The following is a 23,682-nucleotide window of genomic DNA, read 5'->3' as shown; positions in this document are numbered from 1 at the left end:
TACTACTGCCAAACTGCAAGCACCATTTATATACATGCATAAAATCAGGCGCAACAAAAATCAAAGTGTGACCATTTATTTAAAAATAAAATCGTCCCTGGCTGGCACACCAGGTACAGAGAGGCAACCCCACAGATTGCCGGCAGGCTCAGGTGCCAGCAGGGCCCTGCGAGGCAACACTGGAGGTGTGGGCCGGGAAACGTTGGGGCCGGGTGAGGCAGCGAGGGTGCCGTACTGGATGTCGCCGAAGCACAGGGGTTCGGTGTGGTTGCCAGGCTGGCGGTAGAACTTGCATTCAGCGTCTCGGCAAAGCGCCGCTTTCTACCGCCACCACGGTCCACTGACCCTGGCAACCACTTCTTAATGAAGCCGTGCGCTTCGGCAACATCCACGGTAGTCTTCTGGCAGATGGCATCTGCACAAGATGCCATAAGTGGACATTTTAGGCCAACAGGAACACTTTGTTGGCTCACAGAAATCAAGCTTATTTCACTGAAAGAAAAAACAGAATAATAAAAGGTAGCGCAAAAGGACGAGGGCGGAGGAACCAGCCCAGCAACAAGTTTTATTGAAAAAAAAAAACAAAAGAGGACACACAAGTAAATGTTACACGGAATGAGCCTCATAATTCAAGGACTAGGCAACCAAATAAAACTTTAGAAAAAACTCTCGCAAGAAAGCTCTTCTAACCAACTTTATATAGCTACTAGTACACTATGGTCCACCTTTCAAGGACTAGAGGGGGAACACAAATAGCTGGCCAGTGCAACATGACTGCAATGCTGCGAGAAAAGATGGACTTGACTGGTTTGAGGGCTTTTTCAAAACACATTTGCTGTTCATTCTTCAGATGCCCACTGAGGAAAACTGCAACCAGCCCCACGAACAATTGCAGTAACAAAATATTCATCTGTTATAAAAAAGAAGTCGTAAGCTGGGTAAAGTGGTAACAGATTTTACAGATGAAAACAAAGTGCAGAAAAGCCTGTTACATGTGCTTTCATTCATGTTTTAAAATTAAAAGCTACTGTAATTAATAAAAATATACCTGTGACCACCTTGCACAATCTTAGGCCGATAAAGGAAAGTTTTCCTTTCCGGCCGTGGAGACTGTACATGCGTTGTACCGATCAGGGACTCTGCGCTGCCCAGGGATCGCGCCTAAAATCTGACAAGGAATCCCACCTGATTTTAAAATGAGCAGGCGTATAAGTAGGACGTAGAAAACGAGTAATTGGGGCGTCGCTGAACCGGTAAGCGGAATATTATGTAAGATTTCTCTTTCGTGCTTGGTGCTTTTATCTCTGTTTTATGTTCTGAAGAATTGGAGTTTCTAGATTTTGGCTTCAAAGCGCGACCTGACTGCCGCATCTGCCTGCCAACTTGGCTGAGAGCCGCACTGTCGCTTCACTATGGAAACCCTCTCACCTGCCATAGTCGATGCTTGATAAGTATTTGTGAGTTTTAATAAGAGAAGCCTCCCTTCGCGATCGCCACGGAGACGGGCAGTGTAAGCACTATACTACTAAGTGCCGCCCATGAGGATGGGCAGTTTGCTCAGGCACATGATCACATGACTAGGCATGACTCAGCATGACTACGAAACGACCATGTATGTCAAACGACTTGTAATGACCGCATCTGACTAGAAAGGAGTAAATATGAGTGGTAATGACTAGGCATCACTCAGCATGAGTACGGAACGACTAATATGCCAAATGACTTGTAATGGCCGCAACTGACTGGAAATGAGTAAATATGCTTAGCTATGAATGAATGGTACTGACTAAAATGACTCAGCATGACTACGAAACGACCAATATGTCATACTATGAGTTGTAATGACCGCAACTGGCTTGAAATTAGCAAAAGATGAGAGGCAAACGATAGGAGAGGGGCAGGCTTTCGCTGTTCTCCTCTGAAAAGATATCTAAGAGCCCTTATATTTTTGTTGCCCTTCAGGGCATGGCGGAGGTCTCTGCACAGCTGTAGCATGCACCGCTATTCCTGGAAGTTCCTGTGGTCGCAGGGGCAACTGCAAAATTTCGCTTGACGCTCTATCCATCACTTCTTAGCAAAACTTCCACTTGTATCCCCCCCATACCGCCCCGCCGGGGTGGCGCAGTGGTTACGGCGCTCGACTACTGTTCCCAAGGACGCGGGATCGAATCCCGGCCTCGGCGGCAGCTTTTCGATGGAGGCGAAAGGCAAGGCGCCCGTGTGCTGTACGATGTCAGTGCACGTTAAAGAACCCCAGGTGGTCGAAATTTCCGGAGTCCTCCACTACGGCGTCTCTCATAGCCTGAGTCGCTTTGGGACGTTAAACCCCACAAACCAAACCAACCAACCAACCAACCCCCCCATACCGTCGTCTCCGAGTAGCGATAAATCCCCCCTTGCACTGCAGTTAATAAATTTCTTGAAATAGTTGTAATCTTCGGTTGGAAAGCAGATTCGTTTGGATTGATTTCGCTTGGTGTACTGTATTTTTTTTTTATGCGAAGGCTCCACTACGAAAAGCTTCATTAGATGTGGTGTTAAAGGAGCTATGGTGTTTACTTTTAAGTCGATGCTTGAGCACCCACTATCTCCCCATACCACGCCCCAGACACTTTTTTTTGCTCCTTGCCTTTCATTCGACCACTGCTCTGAAAGGCTATACGCAGCCACGTTATAAACGCAAATCAATTGAAGGGCCACAGTTCGCCAGTCTTTTTCTTTTTTCTATCGACGAAGAGATTTTGCTTCGAGAAGATAATCGCAAGCATGAAGCAGCACTGCAAAACGGTATATGGAAAGCTAAATACGTGTTGCAAGAGACGCCGTACTTAATCTCCAGTCTCGTACAGCTAGCACTGACGTACATGTTCATGAATTACACAAATTCGATGGCAAGGAAAACAAGCGTAAAAAGGACAGGTAAGGTAATGCGGAAATAAAATTCGGAGACACATATTTCTTGATTGCATATAGTGGTAACAGAATTCAAAATGTGTCAAACCAGTGCCGAACGAAAGTGCTTCGATGGCCTAGGACCAGTCGCCACCTATGGTTGAGAGGTTCGATACCCGCCTGATCCCTCAATCCAATTTCCATATCATTTTAACATTCCTACATCTCGACAACCATGTGACTCCATGACTATGAGATGTCACGACTCGTGTTACGCGACGATCCCTTCGAGTCTCCAATTCTGAATGACAGCGCCGGTGAAATGCAAGAGTTTTTCGGAGCTAGCGTTTGTCAGCTTGTTCAGCGGATGCAAGCGTTTGTCTTTAGCCGCATTACTTAATTTCAGACACCAAGTCAAACCAACGAGAGCGTGAAGAAAACGAGTATGCTTTATTTTGTGAGCAACACGCCGTCCTGTCGAGCACGGGAACTTTACATCACTTGGTAGTGCCGGTGGAAGAATGCTTGTCTGCAGGAGTAGCAGGCATACTCCATTCCCTACCGAAGTTCATCTCCTAGCTCAACAGTCTGCCGTGCCGCACGGCTAACTCTTCCGGCCTCTCGGCAACGGATGTGGACATGACTAGTACCGGAATTGCAGGGGATAAAAGGCTGCCTTCCCGGCGGCTTGCTGCAGCTCTGTAGCCGGACCGTTGTGGAGGCGACTTCTACACCAACAAGTGCTGCTCGGCCCGGCGCATTGCGGCGTCTGTGCAATAGGCGGAGCGCCGCTCGGCCTCGCAGAAGACGCACAGGGGTGCGCAGTTGACCCGAGGTAGTCCTTCCCTCTGTTGACGCACGCGAGCTGCAAGGTGATCTATGTAGCGTGCCGCCAGCTTCAGGGTCTCCAGCTGTGAGAGAAGCAAGGCGACGCTGCTGGTCAAGCACTTCGGGCTAACTGCACTTTCTTGCTCGAGACCCTTGGTAAATTCATTTTAAGGCGAAAACCCTTCTTTCCTCGTGCTTCGTGTAACCACAAAGCATCCTTCGCACCTGTAAATTACCCACAGACCGATAATAAATAAATCAATAACTTCTAACTGATCGCAATAATTATGATCTGATTAGTCATAGTCATTGCTAGTTTTAACCATGGTTAGTCGTAGCGATGGTTAGTCAAGGTCATGGTAGCGTTCCTGGCGTCAGTGCAGCTTAATGTATATATGGCGCCACTGCATGCCCAGACATGTCTGAACCAGGAAGCTCATTAGTCTGAATACGCCATTGACGGAGCTCTGCGTATACCACAACGCATCAGGAATATGGACACAGGCGCACAACCAGGCCAGCAACAGGAGAGAAATGCTTTCGCATTGGCGTACTACACAGGCTGAAGTACCCTCGGATTATTTTTTTTATATATTTATCAAATACAGCCCGACTGCCCTTTCACGGACAAGGCAGGAGTACTGATAAGAATCAGAAAAATACATACTAATTACATTTAAAAATTGGAAAATTAACACTAGAAATTAATTAGAAAAAGACACCAAAGCAACAGAGGCCAACTTTTTTGTAATGAGATCAAAATCATTATCATTATGTAACAAAAAGCGCCCATTCACACGCCAAAATAGTGAAAATAAGCAGGAAAGAAATACAATGCAAGTGCCGCAACCACAATGTACAAAATTCAAGAACCATATTCCAATGTTGCTTGAGTACTTGAATCGTTGAGCGAACTAGAGATCTGTCATGTGACCTCTCACATCGATCAAGGAAGAGTCGATCGATGGCATGTTCATAATTTCAGGCGCCAGTGCGTGTTACATTCTGCTGTGGACGGAAAAGCGATGCACATTTGTTGGTTTTTTTCTTTATTCTGTTTAAATTCATGTAAATTAAAGGGCCCCTAAAATGCTATTTGGGGTAAAATTCTAATACAAGCAATTCATAGAGGTGGTTTTAGTATTCGAGCCATATTTGAAGTTTCACATTTGAAAGCTTCACTTAAAGCAGATAATTTGCAAACAATTTTTAAAGAATGATCCTGGCGACCGCTCGCCGCCGATTTGGGCGACGCACCGCCGCGCGCAGGCGCGCTCCCTCATTGCACGCTAGACGGGGTGCGGTGCGGTTTTTTTGCGCGCAGGCGTGGGTTGAGTTGGGGGGAGTGGGAGTAGGAACATCATTTTCGATAGCGCATATATTCGGTGCTATTGAAGCTAGCTTAAAATTGTTTGCGTTGCAGAGAGGATTGATGGGATACGTATTGCTAGTGCGCGTTTCATAATTCTAGTAAACAGCTTTTCATGGGCCCTCCAAAATTCATTCTTGTTCAATCATTAATTTTATTGAAAAAAACATGCAGCCGCTGAATCTTTCGTCGTGTTTCAAGTGTCATAATGCAGCTTCGTTATTTCAGCTTTGAGGTTAGTAAACGAAATGCACGTGCCTTGCCATGCGCGTCCTATATGCCATCGTCTTTCTCTGGACATGATCAGTATCATCATATCCGATTTATTAACTCTATCGAAGTTATCCGCAGAAGATGACTCGTGTGGTATGTTTGCAGAAGACTCGTTAAAATCTTTCCGTCTCAAATGAGGCCCTGGAGCAAAAGCCCACCCAGAAGAGGTGAACACTGACCTTGGATAGTCGTCTGTCACTGGGTTCAGTCGGTATTAGCTGTCTCAGGGTAGCCATAGCAGCATTGACCGCCGCCAAGCCGCCACTTGCACTCCTCGAGACGCGCACTGCTGGCATTGCGGAAGCTCCATTCATACCGCCAGATGCTGAGAGGGGCAAAAAGAAAAAAAGAAGAAACCCAGGGCAGTTCATAAATGTGCGTCGTATAACGGACATAAGCCCTGAACTAGATTCTTAGGAAGCTGTCGACTCTTGAGAAGACAGCAAACCATCTGAACCAATATTAATTATAAAATTCGAGGACACTTTGGCGACTAAAGTGATGGAAGGTGAAAGCCTGAGTGCTGCATTCTGCTACGCGACTGTTGCGCATGTAGCGATGAATGCTGCTACGAGGAAAGCGAGCGACTACTCTTTCACATTCTGCGAGTGCATTTATTCAGTGAATTCTGCTTGGCAACGACGAGATCGCGCTCCTTGTATCTTCGCAGTTGTTCTATGTTTACTGTTGTGTTTTTTACCGGATGCGCGACGTTAATTAGTAATTAATTAACCACGCAAAGGTGCTAAATAGTAATTATCAGCTAATTTATTTATTAGATAATTGATAGGGTATGTATCATTCTTAATTATCAAATGAGTAATTAACAAATGATTAAACTGACATTAATTAGTAATTTCTCATTGATTGCCATATAAGGCACGCATTCGCGCATACTGTGGTGGTGCACTGTGATTGGTCGAGAACTCCATGACGTCATCCCGTCTCGACCAATCAGAGCCGCCACAAAACGTGACACACTTCGACAAGGATGAGGCAATAAAGGTTTTCGCCTTAAAAAAAAAAAAGGACACCGCATCGTGTCACAATCTTCGTTCCGGCATTCGAGTCGACCATAACCTGGAGGCATCCAAAAGAATTCGAAGAATTGTCTCCTTGGAATTTACCAATGACAGTACACAGAACGGAACACTTCTCACATCAACCCTGCTGACCAATTAACATGCATAATCTGAGCAATGCCGTGCCAAATAGTGTGACTAAGCCTTGTGCGGCGCAACACGGAGAGTATATGTAGTTCTAGTAGTGAAAATTACCAGGCCAACAGAAATTTGCAACTTTCATTAACAGCGCGATACCGCGACGAGGGCGAAAAGCAAACTAGTATTTTTTTGTTCGCTCGCGCTGTCTCTTAAAGTTTGCGATTTCTTTTTGAACGCGATAAACTTTCAAGGCAAAAGTGATGGTTACAAGCCGAACTAAATGCGCTTAGAATGACAGGGTAGCAGAACTCTGAAGGGAGATAAGTGCCTATCACAAGATCGTGTCGAACGAACGGCTCAAGTGAGAGACGGATGATAAATTTGCAAAGTGGCAGGCCAGTAAAAGCCCCCGCGGAAGTACGAGTCTCGCGAGCAATGTTAAAGTGGTGAAAACTATCATTTCGCAATTCTTCCATGTCTTGAAGCAGACATGGCAGTAATTGAATTACTGTAATGAAATTACTGTAATTTGATTACTCTGCCGGTAATTATTCTTCCGACAGGGTAAAATTGAGAATGAGTTCAGTTCGCACATTGTGGCCACTGTTAAGAGAAGGAGGGAAGGAATTCTCGCTTTCTGTGTTTGGAGGAACACATATCACTGAACAGATTGAAGAGGCTTTGGGAAAAGCAAGACAGCTCCCGTTGATTAAGGGCTAGAAATGCAACAGAAGGAAAAAAAAAAAGAAAAAAGGAGAAAGTGGAGAGCCGGTGAATGTGCTTCCACGAAGGTGCTTCCACGAAGACGACACTAAAAGCAAGGCAAGTTTCTTTCGGAGGAAGCTAGAAATTGAGGAAAAGCTAAGAACAACAGCAAGAAAAAAAAGAACGAACCCGAAAACATATAACGCGAGCATGCATACCAGGACGGCCCACTGCCCAGTGGTGCAGGTGTTCAAAACCGTTGGGATAAGAGTTATGTGACCCTGGTCGTTCCACCCCGCGACGCACCAGTGATCGGTGCAATGGCAGCGTGCCGTCGCGGCGACGAAAGTGCGGTCGGCCAGACGCTATACCGAAACCTGATAATGCAGCCGGGCATCCTCGCGGCAAGTCATTCCCGCGCGCGTCCCAAGTGATTAGTCTAAAGATCTGCATTGTGATACACTGCGTGCACAGTCGTCCACTTTGGTCGGGGTAATGCGTGGCATACGGGTGGCATGTACGATCTTGCATAGCACCTCACCACTGGGTTTGCACCATTGCATTTCAATTGTTAACGATAATTAGGTGTCTGCGAATTGAAGTTTTTATTAGCAACACACGTTTTTCGTGGAAAATAGGCGCTCGATATTAAACGCATGGATTAGATAGGGGGACTTATTGTCAGGAACACGTGCATTTGTATTTTCATACCTGCAATCACAGCCAATCTGTGCTTCCGGAAAACTATTTTACTCGAAGAACTATTTTACATGGACCTGCGGTCAATTTCGCTCTGATACGCATGCATGGCATAGGGCACGAGGAGGAACTCTCAGGCCATGTAGAGGACGGGATGAACACAACTGCAACGAAAAATATTACGTAGAAGATGAGCTGAGTCTTTCTGGCACTTTCGTTGCAGGAAGAAATGAGGCCTCCCTTCGGCGCTTCCCCGTACGACAAGGGATGAGAGGGAAAGAAGAGCGACACGTGTGGGGTCGCCTTTGCGATTCATTCGGCAGCGCTTCGGGTTGCGGACTTGTACCATCGAAGCGACACAAAAGAGCGCCAGGGGGTCGGCCCATCTGGGGCCAATTTATTTTACTGCACTCTTTTTTTTCCTCAACAGAAACACGTGGCCAGCTCCCCCGTATCTGGTGTGTGTCACAGGCGTAGAGGCCACGGGTTTGTGCAGCTGCTATTCTTCGAGCGTTTCCGTCGTTTCTTCTGCCATGAGAAAATGCTGTGTTGAGAAGTCAAGAATCGATGTCGAGCAGCTACTTAAAGCATACAACAAAAGAAAAGCGCGGTGAAAAAAGCGTAGTCGACGGAAACGTTTTTGCTGCGCTAGGGATTAGGAAGTACTCATCCTGGAATATGCCAAATTAGAAATACTCAATAAACGCAAACATCATGAACAGCGTGCATTTCTGCGACAGATTTAGATTTGCCTTTTTTTTTTTTTTTTTGCTATATGCCTCCTCGGCCAGTGCAAATGGGGTAGGAGTTCGTTGCACGCGCTTTCCAAAAAACGACATCCCTTGCTTCGCAACGAACTGCTGCAGAATAATTGCGTGCAGTGCTAGCATCTTCTACGCCCTCGAAAATGTACGCATTGCATTGTCCTCGCCTCCCCTACTTCACCTCAAGCGAGAAGACACGGGCAGATTCACCAGCATCTTATTATCCCGGATTAACACCGGGAAGGGGGAGGGGGGGGGGGGGGGCAACTACTGCTTCTGCTTGGACCTTAAGCTCACCCCACTTTTGTGAACGAATTTGAGCAGAAAATACACAGGAAAGAGCCAGTCCTGTCAAACGTACTTCGACTGGTGGCCGCAGAAAGGGTGAGCTACTGGAAAAAGGTTCATTACGCTTCAGTCGTGTCATAAATACGTTGCAGTTCTTAAATCTCGCTGGTTTCATTTTCAGACGAAAAATAAAAAAAAAAGAACGACGATGATGTAGCGTGGCTAGGCGAAATATAAATTATGGCGCGCCAGCCCTTCGGTTCCGGGTCGCATATATGCTCATTAGCATATTGTAACGAAGTGTTCGCCAGTTGGACTTTCGTGACGGCACGTCGGCTCCGCCGCATTGAAGAAAGGGATCAGGCGATTCCGATTGATGACTTAAGCTAACTGAATTTAATAATGATGAGCACAAACAATAAATAAAGCGAATCCAGCAGTACCAATTAAACAACTAATTCAAATTAACAACACATCAGTCCGCAAACGCGACATCTTCCGAGCAGGGGTCCCGAGCAGCAGCTCGGATGGTCGCCGTCCTCCCTTACTTGCCGCCAAAACCCCTCTGTCAACGTTCTTCAGGATTCTCCAGGCAGTGTTTGTTACCAGGCGGAAATGCGCTTATCGGAGCCAATGAGACGACTTTCTTTACAGCTGAGGAACCAATAGGACGCCGGTGCCCGCGAGGTTGTTTCCTGGCGAGCACCGCGTGAATTTCTAGAAGACGCGGCGCATCTCCGCCTGGCACCCAAACACACAAAAGGTAAACCAAAAACACATGGGCAGCAAGGACGCAGACGGCACAAAACACAAAGCTCCGTCCGTGCTCTCAGCCGTCGCCCCCAAGCCCTCAGGCGTTAACCGGTTGGGACGCGAGCTTTCAACAGCTCGCCTCCTTCACAGCCGTTAACCATTTTCCGAACGGCGTACATCGTGAATACCCCCCCAAGAAGAAGGGGAAAGCACAGCGACGCCGTGCAAAAGAAAAAAAGGACCGCTCCCCGGCTGTGCACGGGTCCAGAAAACGGCGCGCGACATAGGCATAGCTCGCTATGCGACACCTCCCCCTTTGAAAAAGAGTGTCCCACTCGGTCACAATCATGCCCGTACAAATAAACCACAAGGAAATGCTATGAATAACTATGTACAAGGTTCCAAAATGAAATTACGTCTACTGGATAGGACCGCACAACAATACCAAAATTGAATAAAATATACGCAATGCCGAAAAAACGAGAAAATATAAATGTCAGGTGAAACAGATTACAACCAGGAAGGTAGAGAAGAACACTTACACGCAATAAAACATTGGCATATCAGTCAAAATGTTACAGGGCACACTCAAAATGTCCACTTGCACGTATTCACACAAAACGCAAAACATTCGGGAGTTTATACAAAGAAAAGTCACGGCAGATTAATTAACACTTCCGTCCGCGCTGTAATACATCTCGGTATCACTGTCATAGTCGGTCCTTACTCCTTTGGGGTTGGTGCGAGTTCCCGTGGGTCTACACTGAAATGTTGATTCGGAGTATGAATACGTCTCAGTCGCACTTCCAGCAGAGGTACCGCGATCACTGTTTTTCACGGTCGAGGCCGCTACACGTTTTGGCCTTGCGGAGACACGAACACAGCGCTCAAACGCATGCACACCATCACCACGATCACCGTTTGCTGACTCGTCGTCGGCGTCCTCATCAGAAGCAAGCCGTGGGTGGTACTGTTTCAGACGTTCAGCGTTGACGACATCCCGCTTTCGGCCGGTGCGATCGACGACCTCCCAGTTATTTTCTGATACCTTCCGGAGCAGACGGAACGGCCCGTGGTATCTGTGGAGCAGTTTGGTGGTCTTTCCTTTCGATCGAGAAGGCGTCCACAGGTACACAAGGTCTCCCGGATAGAAAACAGCATCCCGTCGTTTGGAGTCGTATGCCCTTTTGTTCTTTTCTTGCCGGTCTTTCTCACGCTGAGCTACGACTTGGCGCGCCTGGCGAAGCCGGTGCACCACCTTGTGAGCATCCACTTCGTCACAGTCGTCTTGCGCGATACCGAGGGCCACCTCAACAGGAAGTGTTGGCTCGTGTCCGTGAAGAAGAAAAAACGGTGAAAAACCTGTCGTTTCGTGTTGCGACGAATTATAGGCGAAAAGAACATAAGGCAGGAATTCGTCCCAGTCCCGATGATGCGAGGAGACATACATGCTGAGCATGTCGGCAAGCGTGCGGTTGAAACGTTCGCACAAGCCATTGGTTTGCGGGTGGTACGCTGTTGTTTTCACGTGGTCTGTACCCATGGCTTTAAATATTTCCTCAATCAGGGAAGCAACAAAATGTTGTCCGCGGTCCGTAATGATGCGGCCTGGTGCCCCGTGGCGTAGGACGATCTCTCGCACAAAGCCCTGCGCGGCCTCAGCAGCTGTAGCCGCCGGGCATGCTACTGCTTCAACCCACTTCGTGTGGTAATCAGTCATCACGAGGATGTAGCGGTTTCCGGATTGACTCTTCGTAAATGGTCCCAAAAAGTCCATTCCAACCTGTTTAAAAGGCATTCCCACCGGTGGAAGAGGCTGGAGAAACCCGATTGGTTTGCCCGGTGGGGCTTTGCGCGTCTGGCAGTCAGGGCAAGACAGCACGTAGTTTGACACCTGCGCGAACATCTTAGGCCAGAAGTAACGCCTACGTATCTTCTCCCATGTGCGCTTGACCCCGAGGTGTCCCGCCGTGAGATCATCGTGGCAGCCCCTTAGCACCTCTGACCGCAAACATTTTGGTACAACCAGTGCGTCGTAGTCTGACTCGAAACCTTTCGCTCGCCTGTGCAACACACCGTTGATCATTCGAAAACACCGTGCCGTTTTTTTCAGTGTTCTGGCAACGGGTGAATCCGGGTTCTCCAGGTGTCCTACCACTTCCCTCATCCAAGGGTCTTCCCTCTGCTTCATGCCTACATCCACGCGACCTAGCACAAGCAGCGGTGCAAAGTTATCTTCACTAACCGGTGCCGGCTCGCGTGGCAGGCGAGAAAGGGTGTCTGCGTCTGCGTTCTTCAAACCTGGGCGGTGTTTGAGAGTCAGGTCAAACTCTTGCAACAGCAGGGACCATCTCATGAGGCGTCCATTCGGGTTCTTGACATTCATCAGCCATGCGAGGCTGGCTTGATCTGTGATCACGGTGAAGTTACTGCCGAATATATAAGGTCGAAACTGCCTACAGGCGTAAACGACAGCCAGACATTCCTTTTCTGTGGTGCTGTAATTAGCTTCCGCTTTGTTGAGATGACGGCTGGCGTAGGCGATGACATGTTCCCGACCCTCGTCTTTTTGAACCAGCACAGCACCAAGACCGTAGTCACAGGCATCCGTATGGATTTCGATGGGCTTGCCTGGCTCGAATTGACGCAGAACTGGCGCCGTAGTCAGCTTCTCTTTGAGCGCTTGCATGGCCGCCTCGCATGCCGTGTCCCACTCAAACGAAACATTCTTTCTTGTCAAATTAGTCAAAGGTCGGGAGATTAGGGAGAAATCCTTGATGAAACGCCGATAATAATTGCAGATTCCCAGGAAACTCTGAACTCCTTTCTTGTTTTTTGGCGCTGGGAGCTTTTCGATCGCGGCTATTTTGTCCGGATCTGGTCTGATGTTCTCTCCAGTCAGCACGTGCCCGAGATACCTGATTTCTTGTTGCGCGAAGCTGCATTTTTCCGGCTTCAGACGCAAGTTGGCTTCATCAAGAGCGCTTAACACCTTTTCCAAGTCCTCTAGGTGAGTTTTCATGGTCTTCGAGAAAATGACGATGTCATCCAAATAGGCCAAACACACTCTCCAGAGAAGACCACTCAAAACTTTGTTGATCATCCTCTGGAATGTCGCGGGGGCATTGCACAGACCGAAAGGAACGACATTGAACTCGTACAGACCGGAGCCGCATGCGAATGCTGTCTTCGACTTGTCCTCTTCGCGGATTCCTACCTGCCAATAGCCTGAAGTGAGGTCAAGCGTCGTGAAATATCGAGAACCCTGCAGCAGATCCAAAATGTCATCGATTCGCGGTAATGGGTGCACGTCTTTCTCGGTAACCGCGTTCACCCTTCGGAAATCAACGCAGAAACGCCAACCTCCCTGCGGCTTTTTCACGAGAACGACAGGCGATGACCACCCTAGCAAAAAAATCCGATAGAAAACTAATAGCCTATCAGATTATTGATATTGGTTTTATAGGTACGCCAGAGTATTGGTCTTATGGGTATCCTAGCCGATTGGTTTTACAGGTCTACTGGAGTATTGGTTTTATAGGTCAATTGTTTACTGGTCGTATAGGCTATGGTTTTATCGGTCCTATGGCATCTGATAAACTGATAGGTCTGTAATGCTAGTACACCCATAGCTGTCAATAATCTGATAGACCTACAAAACCAGTAGGCTTCCTATTGGTTTTGTAGGCCCTATGGAATATTGGTCTCATCGAGTAGCTGCGGGTGTTTTCCTCTCCGGACACCTGAAAGGAGAGGGCAGCTATGTTCCATTTTCTAGGGATGAGTTACGCAGCAGGTGCATGTATACACATTTTAATCCACAATGACAGCGGCAACGCATACTGGCACATAATCCAAACATTGACTGCATCCAGGTAGCCCTCAATTCCAAGATTGCGGATTTCGGCCCGATGATGTAGTCTCTCGAATGCTAAGGCACCTGAAAGAAATAAAAAATTGCGTTACAGCTTGAAAAATAAGCGATTTCAAGAACGCGACACCACCATGACTTCAAAAAATCGGTCCACACATATACCGGCAACCGCGATTGCGCGCGTATTCATGCGGAGGCAGTTAGGAGAGGCGCCGCCATTACTGAACGCCGAGGTAGCTGCTGAACCAACATTCCGCCTTGCGCCTCACCACAGGTTCTGCCACTTAAACACAGTGAGCACGATATTCGAAAACAGTATAACGCTAAAAAGTTTCATCAATACTTTCAAGAAATTGTGCCGACAACTTTAAAACTCGACGCTGCGTTATATCACACCGCGCGATTCAAATTCCTTTGTTGGCGTGCAGGCAACGGCATTCTGCAACGCAAAGCCACATCATACACTGACAAAGTATAAACGTCAGCCCGAAGTTGCAAGTGATGCACACGCACCTGATCAAAAGCTGAACGTGCGCTGGAACGTTGATATCCTCGAGAAGCACCCCGAAAATCGGCGAAAACTTATAAACACAGGGCACCGACCGAACTGCCGCCCGATCAGCGATCGCGCCAGCGCCAATGCCTCTACGGAGCTGCGCATGCGCGCCCAGAGGAGAGGTGGAAAGGAGGACGAGAGAGGCCAGCACGGGAACGCTTGCGCGGGAGTGGGAGTGAGAGAAGGAAACCTACCTCTCCGCTGCGAAGCGCCGCCGGCATCGCGCTACCGCGTCGGCAGCGGCAGCTCGAGCCGTACTCGTCGCGTGCTCGATGTCGACTCCTCTCGCTTCGGCGGCGGTTGCAGCGTTGCATGCAGTTGCTTGGACGCGCGCCTCTCAATCCATTTCACCGTCCTGCTCTGCACATGTAGGTGATTGTGACTGAGCTGGGCCCCGACAGAACCGTGCTATATCCGCGTGCTTTCCCATCTCCATTCAGTGATCCAGTAGCAACAGCGTCGCGCGTCTTGCGGCTCCAACCGTACGTAGTTTGTTGAGACCGCGCGCAGCGTTCTCAATTGTTATTGCGGCTAATATTGTACGTTACGGCAACACTCAATAAACGGAATGAATGCGGGAGTTTTGGGGATGTGTCCGAGATGGAAAAGGAAACAATGACAAAGACCTAAAATCTCCAACGTACTGATCCTGCATGCAAGACCCATAAACAAAGGCATACTGATGTATCAGACACATGAACCAATATGTAGTAGTCTACAAGACAAGCATGTATCAGCCTATAAGATGTATGGGCTTCTGCACTGGTCTGATACTTTTCTTATACAACCCACCGATAAACCTATGAAACCAATACTATTGCCTATAGGACAAATATGTACCAGTCTATAAGATTTATGAGTTTCTGAATAAGTCTCATAGAAATGCAGATAAAACACATAGAATACCTACAGAACCAATACCGATTCTTATAAAACCAATAACGCACCCTATTGGTCTTTTTTGCTAGGGCAGGGGCTGTGCGACTCTCTGATCACTCCGTCACGAAGCATTTCTTCCACCTGCGCTTTAATGACTTCCCTCTCGAAGGGTGAGTGGCGGTACGGATGTTGACAAATGGGTGCTGAGCTGCCCGTGTTTATAGTATGCTCCGTTACGTGAGTGCGCTGAATCGGATTGTGCTCGCCGGTAAACAGGTGACCAAACTTATGAATAACGGACAAGAGCTCATCCCTCTCAGATGACGTCAGGTGTGGCCCAGTTTGGACGTGGAAGTCCTCTGTCGCAGTGGGGTCGTGTGGCACGGCGAGTCCGAGTTGCGCCTCATGAAGTGATGTGGCCCAGCCGATTTTCGCGTCGCGATGTACCACGATCGGCAGCAAGGTAGGGTTTGCAACACGGACGATTCCGATCCCACCAACTACGTTCACGACGGTCCGCGCCACCTGCAGTCCACTTCTAAGGGTTGACTTTGGCTCGACAAGCTGAATTCCGTCTCTCGGTATGTGTACCCTTAAAATGGCTTCCGTACGAGGCTCGATGGAAACTTGGTCTTTACTTCGTGCAGTGACCATATTTGACTGCGATTGCACGCTAGCATCGAGGTGTAGCTGGTACACTTCACTCCCTATTTTTAGTTGTTTACGGAGGAAGTCAATCAGCAGGTTTGCCTGCCGGCAAAATGGGAGCCCCCCTATCAACTCATAAGGGCAGTCCTTGAGGACAATGAATCTTACGCTGAATCTGGTCGATCCGAATTGAAGCACTACTTCTGTTTCTCCTACAGGTGCTAATAAGTCTCCGCTGATTCCTTTGATGAAAGCAGTGCCCTCAGTTAGTTCGACTTTTGAAGCAATTTTAGCCGCGAAGCTGGAAGAAATGATGTTTACGGAGGCGCCAGTGTCGATGAGAAGGGTGGTCTTCAAATTGTTTGCCTCGACTTGGACCGTGAGGAGTTGGTCTTCGGTCATCACGCTCACAGATCGGCCAGGCTGACCACCTAAGCCCGGCCGTTCCCGTTTCCCGGATTGGGAGCCTGCTCGTCGCGCGCATTTCTCTGTTCGCGGTCCTCGTCTCTCCATCGCTGGCGACAATTTCGAGCTATGTGACCGCTTCGGTTACAGTAGTGGCATCGCGGCCGTCCGTCGTCGTCACGCGAGGTTCTCTGGGGCCATGGCGCGCGCCTACGAAAAATTTCTTCTTCCATTGCCTTTAAACGTCCGGATAATGATTCTAGAGAGGTGGCGATCGCCTTGAAATCTTGCTCACCTGCGAGCCTTTGTTGTTGACCATGGGAGGTAGCAGTGTAGGTGGGAAGTAGATGGTGCTGCCCAGATCCCGGCGCAGTCAACGGACGAGGCTCGTTGCTAGCGCTGCCAGCTGTTGGCAAGATGTCCGAACTACAAACACAGGGTCCCGTTGCCAGGTAGGTGGTGTTTGCTGCGGTGGCCGGCAGCACCCGGGAAGTGAAACCCATCAGCGCGGCCCGACTGAGGCGTTGCAGTGTCTGCAGGAAGTCGGCGCAGCTGGACGGATCGGATATTATCATCTTCTCCATTGTCGCCGGTTGCAGGCCCCGCAGCAGATGACGCAATTTGTCTTCTTCCGGCATTTTGCGGTCGACCCTGGCGCACAGCTGCAGCACATCATAAAAATATTGCTCCGGAGTCTCCGACGGCAGGTGTATTCGATTCTGCAGCCGAAGGTGAGCGATTTCCGTCGCGTGGCGGCTGCTGAAGCAGGTCTTGAGCTTCGCCGCCCAGTCACTCCACGAAATCGGCGCACCGGTAAGCAGCTGTGTGGTGTGCCACTTCTTCGCATCGCCATCAAGGGCAAGGTACAAAAATTTCACCTTTGTGTCGTCGTCCCAAGCGTTCAACGATGATACGTGCTCGTAGCAGGTCAGCCATTCCGCCACGGACTCCTCAGGGGTTCCCTTAAAAACAGGAGGGGGGATGGACATCCTCTGTTGAGAGCTCGTCATCGTAGCGAAGTCAGCTGTCGCCTGCATGTCCGGATCACTCCTGAAATGGGGGCGCATCTCCGGTAGAGCGGGGTCGTCGTTACCACGCACCTTCCACCACTTGTAACGAAGTGTTCGCCAGTTGGACTTTCGTGACGGCACGTCGGCTCCGCCGCATTGAAGAAAGGGATCAGGCGATTCCGATTGATGACTTAAGCTAACTGAATTTAATAATGATGAGCACAAACAATAAATAAAGCGAATCCAGCAGTACCAATTAAACAACTAATTCAAATTAACAACACATCAGTCCGCAAACGCGACATCTTCCGAGCAGGGGTCCCGAGCAGCAGCTCGGATGGTCGCCGTCCTCCCTTACTTGCCGCCAAAACCCCTCTGTCAACGTTCTTCAGGATTCTCCAGGCAGTGTTTGTTACCAGGCGGAAATGCGCTTATCGGAGCCAATGAGACGACTTTCTTTACAGCTGAGGAACCAATAGGACGCCGGTGCCCGCGAGGTTGTTTCCTGGCGAGCACCGCGTGAATTTCTAGAAGACGCGGCGCATCTCCGCCTGGCACCCAAACACACAAAAGGTAAACCAAAAACACATGGGCAGCAAGGACGCAGACGGCACAAAACACAAAGCTCCGTCCGTGCTCTCAGCCGTCGCCCCCAAGCCCTCAGGCGTTAACCGGTTGGGACGCGAGCTTTCAACAGCTCGCCTCCTTCACAGCCGTTAACCATTTTCCGAACGGCGTACATCGTGAATACCCCCCCAAGAAGAAGGGGAAAGCACAGCGACGCCGTGCAAAAGAAAAAAAGGACCGCTCCCCGGCTGTGCACGGGTCCAGAAAACGGCGCGCGACATAGGCATAGCTCGCTATGCGACAATATAGTCATTATTATGTGAAGGACATTATGGACCAAGCCATGCAAATGTGCATGCATGGCCTAGGAGTAAGTAGCAAGTCTGACAAAGGTTGCAATTGTCGGCGGCGGGCCCGATTCCCATCTCAAAAGTGCTGCCCAAGTTAGCAACGGCTTCAGGTAAACAGACACCAGCGGATGTTTCGTTAGCGCGCTGAAAAGGCGCTGCGCTTCTCTCACTCTCGTTGATCTACAAGTTGAACAACAAATTTTTTTGTACCAAGTGTAATGATTGAAAAGATTGCTAGTTAACGAAGGTAAGGTGTAAGGCCCGGAACCATCAAAATCGCAGTCACAAGGCCGGAAAATGTGACAGTTCATATCCTTGCCGCCCTTACAAGACACATCAGCGAGCAGAAACTTTTTTATCAATCTCACTACTTCCCGCTCGAACTTCCCATCCGTCTCTATAGTTTGAGTTGAACAAACAGAAGGGATTAGCTCCTTGGGGAGAATATGTAGTTAAATTTGCGCTGTCATCGTTAGATGCAACGAGAAAGTAACAAATGGCACTACCGCAGTCATATAAGAATCTTGATATCAAGCATATCCATAGCTGAAAATAATTTCCAACGACAAACGACTTTCACACGGGCATTTCTAAGGCCCTCGAACCGATTTTATATAGACTCGAAGGCCTTCGAACGTTACCACACGGGTGTTTTCAATTGCCATTCAGTCGATAGTCTATTGAGTCAACGGAACAGCTTAGAACTCTATCGAGATTTAGAAGGCATTCGAACATTGTGCATGGTTGCTAGCGTTGACCCTATAGGAGTGCCACTCGCACTCTTTTGCACAGCGCGTTTACAATACAAAAACATGAACAAGCGTTATTATTTCGTATCTTTAATTTACAAAATATTAGTGTGCGTAATAATCTAAAGATAGCATAGCTCTTTTTTAAGGCGCAATATTTTTGTACTCTCTACCACTGTAACCTGCACCGCCGAGAAAAGCAAACACAATGAAAAGCGCAACCGTACGAACGTCAACGCGCTTAAAAAAACAACAACAACAAAGCTGTCCTTTAGTAACAACTAAAAATCTGCAGTTACTAAAAGAAAGTAACAGATATCTTATTTTGCATTCATAGAAATATTTTAGTTCTTTAAGCAAAGTCGAAAACAACGATAGTAGTGCGGTAGTGCCACAAACGTTTGGCCTTTGAAAATGACAGTGTAACAAGGGTGAAAGGGAAAGTTCGCAAGGCTTTTACCCGCGAGAATTAAAACGATAAACGTTATCTCATATCACTCAGGATACAAAGAAAGAAGCTGATAGTTCCTGCATGGCTTAGCGTAACAGCGCCGCTCGAAGCAGTCGGCCAGTTTAAAAGTTCAAAGATGACAAAGCACGGTGAATCATGACGCATGACTAACTAGTAACCATGGCTGGGCGTACTGGGCATCGCAAACCAGACATTTTTCCCGCCAAGTCACTATTCATTTTGCCATGTTCCTACTCGCGGACAACTCTTCAGTGACCGGAATGAATCAGTCAAAACCAGTCACGTGATGCGTACCACTACTCTGCGGTGACAGTGCATCTTACAGACAGTGGTCGCATTCTGTCGCAGCAGTAGCACTTACGGCTTGACACATTTTCGAGAACTGTGATGCCTCACTTCCTCTACCTCAGTTTCAACGCTCCACTCAAGCATAATCTAACACCGTTTGCCAGACCTATCAAGCAATGATTTAAGAGCATAGCGAGCAGCTAAGCAATAACAGTGATGCACGTTTCAAAATCGTCGTAGTGCAAAAAGATTGTCTCCGCACGAAACGCGGATATATCGACTGCCAAAGGATCCGCAACAAAACGGTTAGAACACCACGCAGCTTAGTTAACTAGTGACAGGGCAAGATATTTAAGTGAGGAAGCGAAACGCTCAGCCTTGCCTCATTCGCAAAAAGGTAACGCATGCCGCACAGCGATCGCATTCTTTCCCTTCGTATATATAAGACGCGAAACAAAACAGTCTCATAATTGCGGGAGGCCGGATTTAACGGGTGCAATGGAGTTTCCGCGCTATAATCTGAACGCACCGTAATTTTTGATAACTTCGTTGCCATTCACTCTTGACAAATAAAAGGCACTACGCTGAGAGTGCGACGTTGCAAACATCTGGGGAAGGCCATGATTTGGCGATCGACAGTTTTCATATTAATTATTAACACCTGAGCGTTTAAAGACCAAGGGACGGAATGAATAAATATATGTCTTCTAACACTTCCTTCCTTTCATTTGGAAAAGAAAAAAAAAAACGCTCACACTTTTTTTTTTTTTAATTTTAGCTGAGGCAACCTGTGAAAAATCAGACAGCATGATAGTCTGTCGTGTTTCTCTATGCTATTAAAGCTTCCATTAAAGCGATTAAAGCTTCCAGCGATGCGCAATATATCAGTTACAAAAAGACAATGCGTTACGATCAGAGAGATCCCGATAAGCACAAAAAAAAAAAAAAAAAACTGGTGCACGTGCGCGAGTAAGAAAACAAACTCTTGCTTCACACGTGCAGCGAGGCCAGCTCGGGAATCTTGCTTCAAGGCACGTGCAAAAACAAAGACACTGAGGGGGATACACGTAAGCCGGATCTTGGTCGATTCCCTCCATTTCAGTGACGAAGCGCAGTGCGAGGTAGCTTTTCAAGCAAGAAAAGAGAGGTTGGGGGCAACGCAGCACGTGTTTCAGTTCCAAAGAGCGCACCACTGACAGGCGCACGAAAGGAACTTCGCAGAATGCAAGCAGAAGGTAAAATGAAAAGGTGCTGTGTACGCAACTGTGTATAAAGCAAACTCACACGTTTTTCAACAAAAAAATAAAGACGTGCGGCACCGAAGAGAAGTTCTTTGTGTCAGATGAACACAGCATGCTTGTCACAAATAAATCTTTTTTTTTTAATATATATATGTATATATATATATGATATAGTGCTCAATCAGAGTATGTATTATTTAGCAGAAAAGTGGGCTTTTTAAGTGCATTTTTAAGGAGATATAACTTGGCAGCAGTAAAAATGTCTGTTCTTCACGAATTTAAGCGCAAGGTGTACCTGCAGAATTAACCACTCATATTTCGTGCTAGAAAATATTTTTTTCTAGGCACGAATCGACTATTTAGCCGAAAAGATAAGTTTTCTACGTAGATAAAAACGGGTGTCTGAAAGAGTAATCAGAAACACTAAGATACGAAATGGGCTCGTTTTCATCCTCGTTTAGTTCTTCATTGAAATGCAATTTACCTGTGAGAACATATGCCAAGCCAAGCACTGCGCAAATGCTGAACGACCGAGCTGCCTTGATGCGACAGGCCACCTACCTACACTGGGGGCTTAATTTTTGTCCCCAGCAGCGTTCCTTAATTAATTCTTAGTACCAATATAAGCAGCTGACAAGACTTCCCCTTATAAAACTTATTCTGCTATACCCACACAATCCAGCGACCACTGTCGTTCCTTTCTGAATAAATTAGTTATTTACTACCATTCACACGCTTCATCGCTGCCAACCATGTCAAATGCGACTGCATGAGCACTAACGCCTAAAAAAAGAAATATAGAAAAAAAAAGGAACAAGTTTTCCGAACACGGCTCGCGATGGACAAAACTCTGCAAGAAGTCGCTGTACAGCAGAACATGCGAGAACATCGCTTTCAACCAGAGTTCATCTGTCGAACAAAGCTGCCCCTCCGTTTCTCGGAACCGCTCAGTCACCACCCATTCGCCGCTCGCTTTCACTGACGCATGCTTTTCTTTCACGGGGCAGATAGTAAATTTGTTCACTCATATGTGGTGCTGCTCGCTACACCTGCAAGCCCAGCTGCCCTGAAAGTTCTTGCTCGAGTCTGTCCTTTTCAGAAACCCCGACGTACGCTCACCTCAGAACGATGAATGCGCATCCAGTAGCGCTTCTTGGTGCATGCGTGAACGTGCCGGTCCAGCGCCGTCGCAAGGGAAGTGTCCGGGAAAAGGCCGGCCGGAAACACGGGTCCGGGACGAGCGTATCGCTGGCAGTGCGGCGGCAACAGAAGAGCCGCTAAGCGCAGCTGTGGCGACTTTTGGTAGGCGACATAGAAAAGCCGCCAGTGGCTTTGGTGACTTCACTCTCCTCTCCCAGATGGGATGCCCCAGAAGCCGATTCCATTGATACGCCAGCTCACTGTCTCCTTCTCTCCACTCCCCCTTGCCTCGAAAACAGGCGAGGATTATAGGTCACTCTTTGAAAGGGCGGGATCCAGCATAGTTTTCTGACGTAAAATTTGTCGCTCTCTCTATATCAGTCCTCCCCTCCCCCTCCCAACATCCCATCTCCCCTTCCCCCGGACAGTCGCTGTATCAGACTGCCGGATAGATTCTCGCAAAACGCTTCCCCATTAAATAAAGGAGCAACTACTCATTGACATCCACCCAAGCGCAGCCATACGGCTATAAAGGAAAGCTAAAAGCTTTCTCGGAAACTTAGTCAAGAAAAATTCGTTCTGGTCCGGGGATCGAAACAGGCACCACCGCCTTTCCGGGGCAGGCGCTCTACAAACTGCGCTAACCAGGACCGTCAGCACACCCGATGGTAATGGCGAGAGCGAATTTATCCATAACTCAAAGTGGGAATGGTGTTGGTTGAATGTTTAGGGGAATGCCCCAAGTTCGAGTAGATTTGTAATAAAGGAGAAATTGCTTATTGACATCCACCCAAGCGCAGCCATACGGCTACGAAGGAAAGCTGACACCGTTCTATAGTAATCGCATCGAAATAATAGCAGTAACAAAGGAGGCGCACAGAGATACAGTGAAAGAAAAAGTTCTATTTCTTCCTTTTATTTCTTTTTATTATTATTTTGACCCTCCAAGTTTTATATTTTAGCTGGCCGCTTGATGAGAGACACATAGGCTCGGAATTGACCATGGAAGAGCAGGTAGTCCTCTCACCTGATGTGTCTATAATAAGGGCCACCAGACGTGATGTTTAGTGGGACGCTGGCTGTGGTATTTTCAACATATTGCAGACAGCTTACTCGCGAGTTCCGAGGGTGGTGGTGATGGCTGCGTAAACCGCTAATGGCCGCATGCGCATTAACTGCGACTATCCGAGAGATGATTACAAAGACGCGTGATAGCCTTGTGCTGTGTTGCCCAGCGCCGTATGATAATCGCTAACAGGGTCGTTATCTTACACAGGGCTATATCATGCCCTATATTTGAGCATCATGGCTGTATCATGTCCTATATTTAAACGGAAGTGTAATACTTCGCTAAAGACGAAGAAGCCTTCAATGCGGCCCACGTGTGGTATAGCATAGAAAAAAAAAAAAAAAGCATATCACCGTCTTTAATTGCCATTTAAATATCGCCGGTGCAATCGAAACAATCCGATGAAGGCATTGCTTGTATGGCGGACGAAGCGTTAGCTTGCTAAAGCAGGTACGACACGCGCGGAATCGGTTCTAATCGCGAGAGGAAAGGCCGTGGGGAAATGCGTGAAATTCCCGGGAGATGAAATACGGGCAAGCATGCTCAAGTTTTGAAGAAGTTGCGCGCTACACCAGGAGGAAGACAAACGAGGAAAACAGGACGACCAACGTACACTGGACAAACGTGCGCTGAAAGCCACGGTTTATAATTATTCACAAAAAAGGTACATGCAGAAACAGTTCATGTGAATGCTTTCTTC

The 23,682-nt window shown here is 47.9% G+C and overlaps 1 protein-coding gene across 2 annotated transcripts; it reads right to left on the bottom strand.

Annotated features, from left to right (window-relative positions):
* Positions 1–3,324: 3,324 nt before the first annotated feature.
* On the bottom strand, positions 3,325–22,172 carry LOC146186023 (uncharacterized). 2 transcript variants are annotated; one of them, XM_084605613.1, is made up of 3 exons: positions 21,893–22,172; positions 5,542–5,687; positions 3,325–3,803 (listed from the first exon to the last, which is right to left on the bottom strand). In XM_084605613.1, the coding sequence occupies exons 2-3, from the start codon at positions 5,674–5,676 to the stop codon at positions 3,621–3,623; spliced, it is 318 nt and encodes a 105-aa protein (XP_084461739.1). In that variant the 5' UTR covers positions 5,677–5,687; positions 21,893–22,172; the 3' UTR covers positions 3,325–3,620. The 2 variants fall into 2 exon arrangements, with proteins under 2 accessions (XP_084461739.1, XP_084461740.1); XM_084605614.1 differs by lacking the exon at positions 21,893–22,172 and adding an exon at positions 7,449–7,537.
* Positions 22,173–23,682: the final 1,510 nt, after the last annotated feature.

This window comes from Amblyomma maculatum, chromosome 6 (genome assembly GCF_055883805.1).
Source record: "Amblyomma maculatum isolate TAMU_Amacu chromosome 6, ASM5588380v1, whole genome shotgun sequence".
Classification (NCBI taxonomy): Eukaryota; Metazoa; Arthropoda; class Arachnida; order Ixodida; family Ixodidae; genus Amblyomma; species Amblyomma maculatum.
This window is presented reverse-complemented; position numbering and strand designations above follow the sequence as displayed.

Excerpts from the sequence above, each read along its gene's own strand:
- LOC146186023 (XM_084605613.1), bottom strand. The coding sequence starts at position 5,676 with ATGAATGGAGCTTCCGCAATGCCAGCAGTGCGCGTCTCGAGGAGTGCA. Across the intron at positions 3,804-5,541 it reads GTGACAGACGACTATCCAAG|CTGGAGACCCTGAAGCTGGC; the intron begins GTCAGTGTTCAC and ends CTTCTCTCACAG.